The 14,925-nt window shown below is 33.4% G+C and overlaps 2 protein-coding genes across 2 annotated transcripts; one reads left to right on the forward strand and one right to left on the reverse strand.

Annotated features, from left to right (window-relative positions):
- Positions 1-373: 373 nt before the first annotated feature.
- On the reverse strand, positions 374-6,651 carry LOC125055821 (phosphoglycerate kinase). Its single transcript, XM_047658446.1, has 10 exons — positions 6,471-6,651; positions 6,189-6,392; positions 5,858-6,084; positions 5,635-5,752; positions 5,215-5,353; positions 4,657-4,791; positions 4,286-4,407; positions 3,820-3,920; positions 2,349-2,447; positions 374-693 (listed from the first exon to the last, which is right to left on the reverse strand). Exons 1-10 carry the CDS (start codon positions 6,530-6,532, stop codon positions 653-655), a joined length of 1,248 nt encoding a protein of 415 aa, XP_047514402.1. The 5' UTR covers positions 6,533-6,651; the 3' UTR covers positions 374-652.
- A 298-nt stretch (positions 6,652-6,949) lies between these two features.
- LOC125055822 (WD repeat-containing protein 5) lies at positions 6,950-14,180 on the forward strand. The gene is made up of 8 exons (XM_047658447.1): positions 6,950-7,304; positions 7,419-7,515; positions 8,044-8,189; positions 8,625-8,769; positions 9,223-9,325; positions 10,734-10,965; positions 13,248-13,438; positions 13,894-14,180. The coding sequence occupies exons 1-7, from the start codon at positions 7,176-7,178 to the stop codon at positions 13,434-13,436; spliced, it is 1,041 nt and encodes a 346-aa protein (XP_047514403.1). The 5' UTR covers positions 6,950-7,175; the 3' UTR covers positions 13,437-13,438; positions 13,894-14,180.
- Positions 14,181-14,925: the final 745 nt, after the last annotated feature.

Here is a 14,925-nt window from a genome sequence, read left to right on the forward strand (position 1 = left end):
TTACTTTAGAAGGGATGTCAAATACGATTCGTTGTAAATATGTATTATATTTTAGTTAGTCGTTCTTTTTTGTAAGGAAGGGTGGAAAATTGCTTCAATTAATACCTTTCTTTATGCGTGGAACTTCTTTCAAATGGGAGGAAGCTACTTCGCACTATAGGATTCGACGTTATTAAACAAAGCTTCTTTAATAACTCGGTTGATGAAAAGATCTAAGCGTACACACGACGGGAGGCGAGATTGTTTTATATTATGTAGAACTCGGTATTAACCGAGTAATATTACCGGTGTTAATCGGTATTATCCTGTATTAACCGGATGGAATAGATTTCATATAAACCTTAATTTATAAAATAAAATATTAAACAATACACTTGATTAAGCAACATTTATTCATAACAATAAATATACACATGACACACTTATATTATTATTTAATTATTCGCATCAGCGCTCTAATCGCATACGCCGTTAAGCGCGTAATTTTCTATAAATAATTTGTATAACCTTTAACTATCTACATTAACATCTCACGGCGTAAAGGAAGTTCTAAAAAATCTCATTTTCATTATTAGCAAGATCGTTTTGAGTAGTGCATTGGTGACACTTGTGACTGTTGAATATAATTGTGCAATTAAGATCTGCTAAGGTCTTAGGCATCTGTAAGAGCTGCAACACCTGGAAGAACTTTGCCTGAAACAAACAATATCTTATGAAACTATACCTATACTACTATTACCTAGGATCAATTATAAAATCAGCGTTTTTTAACAGGCATGTAAATTCCCGTGAGCCTATAAGGGACGAACAAGTATTTCATTCATAATCGTGTTGTCGATGTTGATAATTTATGGGTTCGCTATTTGAAAAATATTTAATGTGTCCACATTGTTGACAAAGTCCCGGAAGTAGAAAGACATTTTAATATAACGTAACAATGTTATCTGTCTTCCCTGAATATCAATCATAAGATTTGTGAGCTTATATTTAACGTATTATAAGACTAAACGGTGGTTGTGGTGGTAGACAAAACATTAATAATTGATTATATCCTTATGAATACGGAAGAAAGTGAATTGAAACTATAAAAATTGGAAGGTTTTATAAATAAAGGTACTTCCATATATATCGCAACAGAAAATACTGCTGTTCAAAGCAAGAAAAATCAGAAAAAATAATACGATAAATTTAGCTCGATAATTTAAGCGAGGTGAATTATAAACAAAAAACAGTGTCGCCTGGAGGGCTCAAAATGCAAATGATTAGCGTGACCATATTAAAAGTTTACCATATTAAGTTTCACGATATTTCCGAACTACGTTGCTTGTTAAAAAGTGTGCAAGTTTTGTTATTGAATTTTCGCAATATTAATTAAAAAAGTTTTATGGAAAACCAATAGCGAAGTTAACGCTATGCAGATCCGCATGACGTAACTGCACTATTTCGATCGCTGTACGTGGTATGAGTACGAACATTGGCATTATATATATTAGTTAGGGCTTCCAACTTCTGTTTAAGAAATATACTATATATCCTTAATATACTAAATATACTATATAAAATATAGACTTCTTGACATTTTTAAAAACTTATACTTGGAGCTTGTAATAAGCTAGCTATTTTTAATCATTTACTACTATTGTTTTGTATATGCCGTGAAATTAGTATTTCGTATTAAAAGTTGGTATTAGAAACCCTAATATAATGACAGGTCGGGGCTCGCGATTGTACACGCTACGACACACAACCTATAATTTACACTTTATACCGTGCTCCCTAATGTTTTTTTTCGCTGATATACACATATAGTTGAGTAGATAAAAAAACTCAATGGTACCAGGCTAAATAAAGCTAACAATCCGTTACTAATGTTAAAAAATAAATTTTATGGAGTATAATGTGTAACGACACAAAAAAAACAATTGAAAAATATATAAGAAAAAAAATCAATAAATAACACACGACGTCGCGCTATGGAAAAAATTTTAAACCAATTTCATAAAAATTAAATTTTTAGTAAGTTTTAATAAAATCAATAATTCGTTGCGATCTACCAATTGTTTTAGGCTCTGAGAACAAGACAGATACAACCTAAAGTAGAAAACAGTGTCGTATTTATAGATTTTTTCATAGTTCCTACTCGAGAAGTATAAGATCGATTTCGACGCCATCATTTCTTTTCGATAATTTACAAATGTCATAGTTATATTATAGCAGAGAGTTATCATGAGTCATGGCATACATTTGAACTTTTAAGTATAGTAAAATATAGCTTACTATAGTCATTAGTCACTTATTAGTTTATTCTTTAATTAATATTGCTAAAAAGGTTATTGAAATGTTCTTACCTTCGAGCAACTCCAAAGAAGCGCCTCCACCCGTAGACACGTGAGATACTTTGTCTTCCGTTCCCCACTTGGCGCAACAAGTTGCTGTGTCACCTCCACCTAGCAAAGAATATCGTGATAAGGTTTTGCAATGATTTTTGTACATACAGCTGAAGAGTATATATGAATGCTTCGATCATAGACAATAGACAATTTATTTTTTAATATTATAATTCTTGACAGTTAACGGATCGTCGACTAGGGTGGCAATTAAAATACTAAACGCTTTATTTTTAATGGTTAACAGCATCTCTAGTCTAATCACAAACACGTGACACAGTCCATCGTCCCGTATTCCCCTGATTCTGTATACAAAATACAATTAGGGCAAGCCACAGAGCTCGCGGTTTGGGGCCGTTCATAAAATACGTTCGCATACAAGGGGAGGGGAGGGGTCTGGCTGAGTGTGACAAGGGGACGGGGGATATACGGCAACGTGACGTTCGCCATTTATTATTTTTTGACATAAGCGCTGGCTCTGTGGCGCGACTCTAGCGGCGTTGCGATCAACGCGACAACTGGTTTCTTTGTTTTTCCAATACTTGAGAGAGTAACATTTCCAGGTACCCTGCGCTTTCGATTCAGTAGGTAACAAATGAAAATGAAAAAACAATGACATCGATAAGAGGTGAACTCTATCAAAAATTATTTAACACTTATAAAAGATATTTATTAAAATTTTATTATAACTAAATAAATATTTTTAATTTTCATAATTTGTGTACTATCATTTAAAATTTATCATACTCAGCATTGTCTTAGTTTTTGTGACAAAATATTTCTAGGGTCACAGAAAGTGTGACACAGCGTGACAATAGGGGGTCAAAAAAGCTGATTTTAGTGTGACGTATTTTATGAACGGCCCCTTTCAAATCCGGCTCGAAGGACTACAAAGATATACGACGCGCCTGGTTGTTATACGATACGACGAAGTGCAACACGTTCACAAGCTAACACACAGCAAATCTTCAGTTATTCCTTGGGAAACAGTAAGGGCTTATCTAACTAATTCCCTAAATATGTTAATATACGAGACAATAGTCGAAAGCATGTTACTTCAAAATAGTGTTTTAAATGTAAAACGTAGGGGTGACATGTAAATTATGACGAAATGCAAATCATCTATTTAGGGAGCGTTCAAGTATTACGTCACGCAATTTTTGGAGATTATTGACACCCCCCCCCCCATGTAACGCGCCGTAACATTTTTCTCTACCCAAGTACAGTACTGTACCCAAGTATAGTAAAACGTTTCGTGACTCTTTATACCTAAAAGCTACCATTATGTGGTGTAAAGTACTGGAAAATCTAAAATAATATTAAAAATAACGCGTAATTCAATCCCCGCCCCGCATCGTAACGTTTTACAAAAGGACCCCCTCCCCCCAAAATTCGTTACGTAATACTTGAACGCACTTAGTACATTAATTACCTATGATAGTAATAGCTCCAGCAGCGGTGGCCTTCACAACGCCGTCCATGAGGGCGCGTGTGCCTCCAGCAAATTTCTCAAACTCGAAAACACCTGCTGGTCTGTAAAATTAATTATTATTACTAGATGCCCAAGAATCCGCATTTATCTACTAAAATATTAATAACATTTGTTAGTACACATTTAAATATCTAGATTTGGATCGTGGATTTGAGAGAGTATTGTTGCTTTACTATGTTAGTAATCCTATAAGCTTTTTTTAATTTTATTTTTTTTAAATTAAAAACCCTTTAACCTTAATATTATTGTTTATCACAATTTAACAATAATAACAAATTCAAAAGCAAAACTGCTTGCTTGGCGGGGACCTATATATCAGAGATATGTTTTCTAGATTACATATCTTAAGTGCTTTTATATACAAAACGTTATATAGTTATTTATAAACTTAGCATTAATATCTTACCCATTCCATACAATAACTTTAGCTCTTGCAATTGGGTCAGCAAAGAGTTCCCTTGATTTAGGCCCTACATCTAGACCCATCCAGCCTTCTGGTATACCAGTCTCAACGTCTGCAGCACCAACCTAAATATAAGCATATTTTCAAAATATCCATATAATATAAAATGTTTGAGTAGAAGAATATTGGAAATTTTTATATATATATTTTTAAAAGAAACAATTTCAAGCAAATAATACATTGTTTTATATTTCTTGTCCATCTTACCCATGCTTCTCAAGGATTATTTTTTATTATTTATTATATGTTACACCCAAAATAACTAAATACTTTAAAAAAAAAACATTAACACTTATTTTATAAATCATACCTACCTGTGCATTCTCATCAAACTTATCAGCAGTTACAAAATCAACAGGAAGGTGAAGTTTAACATTGTTTTTAGCTGCTTTTTCCAATAATTTAGCGACAATTTTAGCCCCTTCCGCATCATATAAAGAGTTGCCAATCTGAAAAGAATAGTATTTTTGTACTTTTAAACATTTTTAGTATAACATAATTGCCTCTCCTTTAATTTAAGCAATATTGCTAGTGTTCCATTAACATGTATAATAGTAACTAGATTACATATAAATAAACAATTTAAAAAAAATAACATTATTTTTATGTAAAATTGTAATAATTTTCTTTGCAATTGAGTAAAAAAAATTAATATTAAATAATGTTACGGACATTATGTGTCTACTCTAGACTGTACTAAGTATACATTTTTTACACACATAAATTTGGTTTATGGAGTGACCTGCCCATTCAAGCTATGTTCCAAATTTAAATCCTTATTAAAAAAAAATAGAAGCTTTTAAATGATCAGTATGCTAAGTGTAAACTTAAATATAACTAAAAGACAATAATATAAAAAAAATTATACTCACGGCCATACCCTTTGTTTCCTTCAAGAAAGTATAAGCCATACCTCCACCAATAATCATTTCATTCACTTTATCCAGTAAGTTCTCTATTAGCAGGATTTTATCAGCAACCTTCGCACCACCAAGGATAGCCAAGAAGGGTCTTTAAAGAATAAGGTTATGTTTTAAAAATAATAAAAATGTCAGACTGTAAATATATATTTCATTTTCTCATTCAAGAGAATAAAGTTTTATAAAGATTAAACTTTCATGTATTGTATTTACTTCAAAGTCAAATTTTGCGATAAAGAGAGAGAGAGTTGAAGTTCTAAACAACATTTAACTAACTTCCACGAATAGTTAATTTTGTATGACATGCCATTGATATTTGATCTTATAATTATCTGCTATGTTTTTATTGTAGTTATTGTTAATAAATTGTACCTTTCTGGTTCATGTAATGCTTTAGCAAAATATTGTAATTCTTTCTTTAATAAGAATCCACTAGCTCTCTGTTCAAAACCTTCACCCATCATTGAACTATGTGCCCTGTGTGCAGTACCTGTACGAAGTAAAATTATGTTAAAGGTTGATATTGCATATGTGATAGGATATTCAAGATTATATTTGATGATTGATGCTTAATTTAAACTCTATTAATACTTACCAAAAGCATCATTTATGTAAATATCTCCAAGTTTCCTTAAGGTTGCTCTAAAAGCCTTCACTTTTTCTGGGTCAGCTTTAACTTTAGACCCACTAGCATCTACACCTTTTCCTTCCTCCTCAATATGGTAGCGCAGGTTCTCTAGCAATATTACTGAGCCAACTGGTGGGTCAGCACAAGAAGCTTCTACTTCAGCACCAATACAGTCAGGGAGGAATTGTATATCTCTAGAAAGAGATTAAGATTTCTTGAGATTAATAATTCAAAGCACAATTTTGCATTTGCATACTGATATCTCATATCATCAATAAACAAAATGAAGAAATTCTACCTGTTTAAAAGCTTTTTCAACTCTTCTGCTACAGGTTTAAGAGTATATTTTGGGTTTGCTTGACCATCAGGTCGACCAAGATGTGACATTAAAACGACTGACTTTGCTCCCTTATCCAGCGCATATTTGACAGAATCCAACGCTGCTACTATACGTTGGTTGTTGGTGATTACTCCATCCTTGAGGGGAACGTTGAAGTCAACCCTGTAAATATAATAATGTTATTGTATTCCATTTTTATTGTCTAATTTCCGCCCGCAATAAAACTAGTCTAATTCTTACCTCATTAAAACTCGCTTGCCACTTAAGTTTACAGCATCTATGCTTAATTTATTTAGCGCCATACTGATTACTGAATTAAATTTATAGGGACAGTAAGTTAATATAAATTCAATTTGTCGGTAAAAATTTTAGGCTACCGCAAATCAAATTCGACCTTGGGATCGGCGAATGTCAAAAGGGTCAAATAAAATGAATGTTTACCCTATATAAAAATTTTAATCATAATATAAATTAATTAATCATTAAACGCTCATGTAAACGAACGTTAATATTATAATTGTAAACATAACTTAATCATGTAAATTTTTCAAAACCATTCATTATTTTTATAATTTATTTCATAGACAATTATATTTTCGGTTTGAAAATGCTTGGCTGACCGATATAACTAAAAAAAAAAAAAAATGTTTGGCAACGTTGGTAAGAGAAAATCGCGGCCCGCTGGAGGCGCGCGGGTGAAATGCGGGAAGGAAATTTGTTCGTTACGGTTGCCAGCATTGTTCGTTCTTCGCGAAATGAACGCATCGAGACGCTCGGAAGAATGTTCTTTGAAAATCTACGTTAAAATTTATGGAACTTCTCGCGTTCATGATAGGTTTTGTTGTGTGTGTGCTAGAGAATTAAATTTAAATTATAACTCATTGTGTATAAGTGATTGTAGTGGGTGACGAATATACTAAGGATAAGTGCGTCGAAAGTTGAAACATGGTGCCGCTAGGGCCCGGGCCAGGCCATACTGCCGCTCATCAAACGCACGGTGGGCCTTCAACAAATTTGTCCGGCCCAAATTCGTTATCACAGAGTTCCTCACAGTCAAACAAGTCATCGGTGGCGGTAAGAGTGCTAAATATTGCAGCATAAATTGTTATATTTGCGGCTCGCACATGTTTATGTAACTATAGAGCCGAACACGTGCGATTTCGCGCTAATTTTTATAATTGTTTGCAGAAGCCGAATTATACGCTCAAATTTACGCTTGCGGGCCATACTAAAGCTGTATCATCTGTTAAATTTAGTCCGAATGGAGAATGGCTTGCTAGCTCTTGTAAGTTCTTTTCCGTATTTTTATCACTGATAAGTTGTTTGAATTAAGGTGTAGGTCAGGTTTCACAATCTAAGCAACCTACTTTGTAATATTCAAATTGTTTGTTAAATTGTTTAATCCACTATTATTTGGATCAAACTGGGTAATCTTACAAAAAAAGGCCTTGATAAAATTTATCTTTTAATCACACTTATATACTTTTTTTTATTGTGAATGTAAATTTTTATTACATGAAATTGTTTCGTTTTAAAAATCAAAACTAAGTAACTACATACAGTTTTGAGTGGATGTAGGTCACAAATCACTTTAAATTTTTATTAAATAAGTGAGGTGATAATCAGTTGTTGAATTACTCTCACCTAAGTTGTGCAATGACTCAAGGTTGCTAGTAGACACATAATATTTTTTTTATCTCTCTTCTACATACATCCAAAACATCCAAGAAATTTTAAATAATTTATCCTTTCTGGCTTAATATTGATAAGGGTTCTTTACACTAATGCTACATAAATAAAATATAATTTTCAGCTGCTGATAAACTTATTAAGGTGTGGGGAGCTTATGATGGCAAATTTGAGAAGACTATATCAGGACATAAAATGGGCATCAGCGATGTGGCTTGGTCTTCAGATAGCAGGCTAATTGTTAGTGCAAGTGATGATAAAACCCTTAAGGTCAGAATATATTTACCTATTAATATTTTGCTAATAAGTTAATGTTTTAAGTCATAACTGTATATTATTTACTACTCTTATTGTAAACAGTCTTTATTGGAAATGTCTTTGTTTTCAAAAAGTTTACTGGTTAAGCTTGTAGTTTTGTTACAAGGAAATGTTAGATATGGATAATGGATAAAGTTGTTGCCTTAGTAAATTTTGGTATATTTATGAAATACTTTTTAGATAAGAATGTTACTTTAAAAAGGGGTTCTCACGGTTCTCGACCTCTTTTATCAATTAAGATAAGCAATATAACCCTTTTTAAGATATATATAGATAAGAATGTTTACTAAACTTTATTAACATTAGAAGACTATTTTTTAAATTGCTGTTTATTAATACTCACATTAATAACATTAGTTTTATTAATTGTAGTGTAATTTTTTACAGGTTTGGGAGCTAAGTTCAGGAAAATGTCTAAAGACGCTTAAAGGACACAGCAATTATGTTTTCTGTTGCAATTTCAATCCACAAAGTAATCTTATTGTCTCTGGTAGTTTTGATGAGAGTGTTCGGATATGGGATGTCAGAACAGGTACTGTTTTAGTTATTATTGTTATGTTGGGTTTAAAGACTAGTAACTTACTTCTAAGCATGAGAATTGATGATGTCTATGGATGATGACTAACATAATATTTAAAAAAAAAAATATTTAGTCACTCAACAAATAGTGCTTCTATTCCTCGAACAAGAAATTCTTATACTAAAATGTAAATATTGAATTATAACATTGTAACATAAATGTATAGGCATATAAAATTTGAAGTACTGTGAAAGTCGCAGTTGATATAATTAACTTTTTTTTAATTTGCATAGCTTATCTAATCAAACAAAATAGAAGTTAAATAAAAAGTGCTTAAAATAACTGAAGGGAGACATTAATATAAATGTGAAACAGGTAATGTCACATTTGAATTTTATCAGTCATAAGAATCAAATAAATAAGCACATTAAGGTTTAAAAGCACTAATAAGATTTTTTATAACAGGAAAATGTTTAAAAACACTACCAGCGCATTCAGATCCAGTGTCCGCAGTGCATTTCAACAGAGATGGAAGTCTTATTGTATCTTCAAGTTATGATGGTCTATGGTGAGTAGTAGTCTTATAATTTCAGTAATAATTTAAGAAAAATAGGTTTCCGCTCGTATATTTACAACAAGTGAAAATATTTATAAGTAATTACTTTTCTTGGAAATTAAACGAAAGAATTCTAAAAAGATTTATTTCCTTTTTTGTGGCATTGTGTGGTACAACTGGCATTTGTATAAAAGCGCCAATCGAGTATCAAAACTCAAAGAGTTACACCTTGTCTCAATAGTCTTATTGCTAAGTAGAATATTTTTAAAACCTTTCTGTAACCCATGTGTTTCAAGGCTAACGATCTAAAAATAAATTACGACAAGAAGTCGCAAGATGAGTCAGCAGCGGTAATGCGTAATGCTCTACAATTACTAAAAATATTGCTAAAAGTCTCATAAAATTCATTTATTCAGATATATCAAGGTCTGATGCAATTGGATTTTGTGTTTTGAAATTATATTCCTGGGTTTCGATCCCAAGATCACACGAGATATTTATACTAAGAATTTGAACACATGTACGTTAATAGTCCCTACTTGAGTGTTAATAGTAAGGGGGCGTCCATAAATTACGTGAGGTGTTTTTTTAAATTTTCTGTACCTCCCTCCCCCCCTGGTGAGATGTCGTGAGATTTTATTCAACCCCCTCCCCCAACCCCCAATCTCACGTGAGATTTTTCAAAATGTGGGTTTCTTACGTAAACGCGTAAGAAGCTATCTTTTTGAGCTCGAAAAAAAAGGTCACTATAACACAGAATTCGTACTATTGAGCTCAAAGAGCTTAAAAACAAAATAAGTGAAATGTTGAGCGTTTAGGTATGAAGTTAGCGGGAAGTTGCAGAGATGGCCTTTAGGGTCAATCGTTTTCCAAAATCTTTTTTTTCAATCAGAAAAAAAATTGCGTGATATTTGCCGAGACCCCCCCTCTCTCCAACGTAAGATTAAATGAGATTTTACTCGACCCCCTCCCCCCCTTAAACACCTCACGTAATTTGTGGATGCCCCCTAAACTACCGTTTTGATTAAATATTGCTCAATTATTGCGTGCGTACTGAATGACGAATGAATAATTAAACACCTCTACAAACCATGGTTATTTATGTACATGTATGAGACTTATATATATTAATAGATATATTTATTGTAAAGTATTTCGATTATATCGTAGACCAACATTAAAATAAACCAGATGATATTATTTCATAATGTATGTTACTTGGGGCAAATAGCCTGTACTTGCCTTATCTATAATATAACAATTACGCATTTTTAATATGCATACATGTTTATTATACCTCATACACACCCTAATTGACAGTATAGTATAAAGAGACTGGGTCTCTTTTTCAATGGAGACTGATCAAACAAGAAGGTTTTATATGATTTATCAATATTAATTATGAAATTTCTGTTCACAGCCGAATTTGGGATACAGCCTCCGGTCAGTGCCTTAAAACACTCATAGACGATGACAACCCGCCAGTGTCCTTTGTCAAGTTTTCACCGAATGGCAAGTACATTCTAGCGGCGACTTTGGACAACACATTGAAACTATGGGACTACAGTCGGGGCAAGTGCCTCAAGACCTACACTGGACATAAGAATGAGAAATATTGTATTTTCGCAAACTTCAGCGTTACTGGCGGAAAGGTATGTAATTTTTCGATGGTGAAAACCATTTAGTTTAGTATATATATTTATTTAGAGATTTAATATATTTGTTTCGAGATTTTTGTAAATATTATGTTAAATCTAGTATATGAAATGTATATATGTACTAGATTTAACACCCAAAATAAAGAAATAAAAGAAAATGGAATTCTTGCATAGAAAATTACCTTTATCAATAAGTAATGGCGCGTCTAAACGGGCCATGTTTTGCTGCAATTGATGGCTGCACTGTTGGCCACTAATTGCCCGGCCATTACAAAAATATTTTAATGCAGCTGATGGCCGAACAATCTATGGCTGGGCAATGTGTTGCAATAGTATGGCCCATGATGCAGACTCCTAAACGGGCTACACAAACCGGCAACAATGGCTGACGAAATCACACTTTTCGCAGCAGCTTATATTGTTTTAAAAAAGAAACAGAAAAAGAAGAGATTGTGGATTCGACCTTACTTAAATAGGCTTGAAACTGTAGACAATTTGAGTCTAGAAATAAGTCTTGATAATAAATTATTCAAGAACTAGAATGTCAAAAGTAGTAATTTTTACGTAGTAATCTAACGTCAAATACAGCTGATCGCAAAACACAGAATAAAGCAACAGGCACACTTCACTCAACGCAAACGTCATGTCGCGTAGAAAAGGATACACTATGCCATAACAAAGAGAGTGACTGACTGAAACAACAAGAGAACTGGCTGTGCAATATTGCAGTTGAATTCGATAGCCTAGCGATCGTCCGGCCACCCATCGGGGCAACATCGGCCATATGTGGCTATACAAAACATGTTTGGCTATATGGCCGGGACATTACTGCAATATTGCATAGTGTGGCTGCTATTGTTTGCAATGTTGCCGGCCACAGTGCTGCAGCCATCAATTGCAGCAAAACATGGCCCGTTTAGACGCGCCATTATGAAAATTAGGCGCATTTAGATCTAGTGCAGTTAAAAGCTATGATAAAAGAAAGTGTTGTGTTTTCTAAATGAGCTTCCTGGTTGAACAATCGGACTTATCTGCTACCATGCTTTGAATAAAAAATAAAATAAATCAGTAGTGCTAAAACCTTTTTAGGCCTCAGATTTTTAATATGTTTCATGATCATTTGTCAATCAAGGCAAGTAGGTGATCAGCCAGATCCTGTTACTGACACACACCGTTGACTTTTTAGGTCTAAAGGTGGCCACTGACGATACGTCCATTTAGTAGACTTCCTTTTGGATGCATCCAAATGGAAATTTATCGAGATACGGTACCATTCACAATACTTCCATTTGGATGCATGGCGTCACTTCAAACTTTGCAATCGTACGGAAAGGAAATAAATAATACTATGGATAGCAATACTTTACTGGTGGCAGCAGTTGTGTGTATTTTATTAAAAAGAAAAAAAAACCTAAGAGAAGGTGGATGAAGGATTGGTTGAAACAAAGAAATATTCTTATTTATTTTATAATATAAATATATTTATTTAAAAATAGAAATACTTTTATATTTTTCTATTACTTCAAACACAAAGTCACGTGCGGACAAAGACATAATAAAAAAAAATTATAACGCTTGACAAATACACAGCACATGCACCACCATCGACATCAAAACATAAACTGAAACAAAAACCTCAAAAAAATGGACGCCGTTTCGCCCATTCACGGACAATTCGGACTGCTTCCATATGGCGTGGCGCACGTTTCTGCCATTGACGGACGGCCACGGATGACGTCCATTTGGCCTGGACGCATGGATTTCAATCCTTTTGGAAATCCAGAGCTGGCTGACGTCCATCCAAATGGAATACTTTTTTACCATTCATGGGACGATTTTGGACGACGACTACTCCATTCGGATTAATGGACGTATCGTCAGTGGCCGCTTTAAGGCAAGCCGGTTTCCTCACTTAGAGTGAATGTTAGATGCGCACATAGATAGAAAGTCCATTGGTGCACAGCCGAGGATCGAACCTACGACCTCAGGGATGAAAGTCGCACGCTAAAGCCACTAGGCCAACACTGCTTAGAATACTTCTAGATATTTACAGCATAAAGATGCCTAAAGATAATTATATTATAAATACTAACTTACTAAACTACATTTTTTTTAATTTATACTTAAAATTAACTTACATTCTTCTCTCTCAGTCTTCCCGAACCTATCGCAAAGTTCAGTTCTGGAGCAACGTTTTCCGATGGCATGTTTGCTTTTTGTCGCCATAACGTATCGATTATAAACATAATTCTTAGTTAATTTCATGTTTATTACAGTGGATAGTATCAGGCTCGGAGGACAACCTGGTGTACATATGGAATCTGCAATCAAAAGAGATTGTGCAGCGACTATCGGGGCATACAGACACGGTGCTGTGCACGGCTTGCCATCCCACTGAGAATATTATCGCCTCTGCCGCACTTGAGAACGACAAGACGATCAAGCTTTGGAAGAGCGACACCTAGTGGTGAGTTGTACTGATACAGTCCGTGAATTGGAAGAGTGTCATCTAGATATGGACCTCAGATAATTCTTATGATTTTTTAAAATTTAGAATGTGAAAATACTTTCTTGTTTGAAAAACGACACCTAGTGGTGAATATATGAAAGAATCTCAGGCGTTAGTTGTGTTTACAATATAGAAACGGACAGTATTTTTTAATTAGGGTTTAATATTTAACCTATGTTCTTAATCAGTTACTTGTTTTTAATGAAAATAATTGTGCCATAGTTTTACCCTTTTAGATGAAATGCATGAATAATTAGACTGCAATTAAATGTAGAATTAAACCTTTTTGGTTCCCAAGGAAAAGATGTTTGAGTTTGGAAGGCACACTTGTTAAAAAGATATCGGTAAAATGTCAACCACATATGACCCTGGTTGGTAGAGCAGATGTTTAATGAAACTTTATTTATTTTCAGAAAGTGTGATTTATAAGTGACCTGCATATTGTGGCTTCATATTGTGAGCCAGGCCCTTTGGCTTGTGAATAATTTATTGAATAAGTTCAAATTTACGAAACTACGGACAATCGGACATGTTTCATTTATGCTAAGTCAATCACGAGTGTGAGTTTTCATTTGTTTACATATTTTTGTACTTGACATACAAGTGAAAGAGATATTTAGCTATTTACGAATAAGTATTGAGATGTTAAGGATCAGCTTAAAATTTAACTTGTTGGATGCAATTAAAAGTATAGTAGTTCTTTGTGTGTCTTATTTACCCCTTTATTGAACACTAGCGACCCATCTTGAAAAATTATGTGTAGAAATATATATTTAAACCTTCCTCCTGAATCATTCTAAATATTGGTGGAATGAGATACAGATAGACGCGGCGGAGGACTGTTTTATATATAATATAAAAGTTCAAATTTTCCGGGTAATATACTATCTGAAATGTAAGTTTATTTCGTTTCCTTGATAAAAAATAATTAGACGGGTCAACGATCTTAAAACTTTTGTGCAAATAGATGGGAAATATCAATATTACTATATTCATCCCCTGCGTTGTTCTAATTAAAAATAAACCTTTGACCTAAATCGAATTGTCGCTGGGACCGAAATTGGTTATGTAATTCCTCCATGCGCAAGTGCGGAATCCTTATGCGCGCGTATTAATCCTAAGTTTTACGAATAATGTGACTGGTTAAAACCCTGTATGTATTAATAATTGATGTAATAATCGTGGTAGTAGCTTAAGAACCTATAAGTAGACATACCGATAAACTAGGTACACATAATAATTGTTTGCTAATAACCAAGAATTTTCTTAAGTTTCTTAAGTTAAATTACCTAAAGTCAGTAAACGCCTAAAAACCCAAAAAGGAGTAAAAACCTTTTCGGAAACAGCAGTAAGTTTCTTACTAAAACCTTACTACATATTTTATTTTCTCCAAAAGTGCATTTTATTCTAAAGATATGTAACATATAATGTAACAAGAATAATCT

This window comes from Pieris napi, chromosome 14, assembly GCF_905475465.1.
Source record: "Pieris napi chromosome 14, ilPieNapi1.2, whole genome shotgun sequence".
NCBI lineage: Eukaryota > Metazoa > Arthropoda > Insecta > Lepidoptera > Pieridae > Pieris > Pieris napi.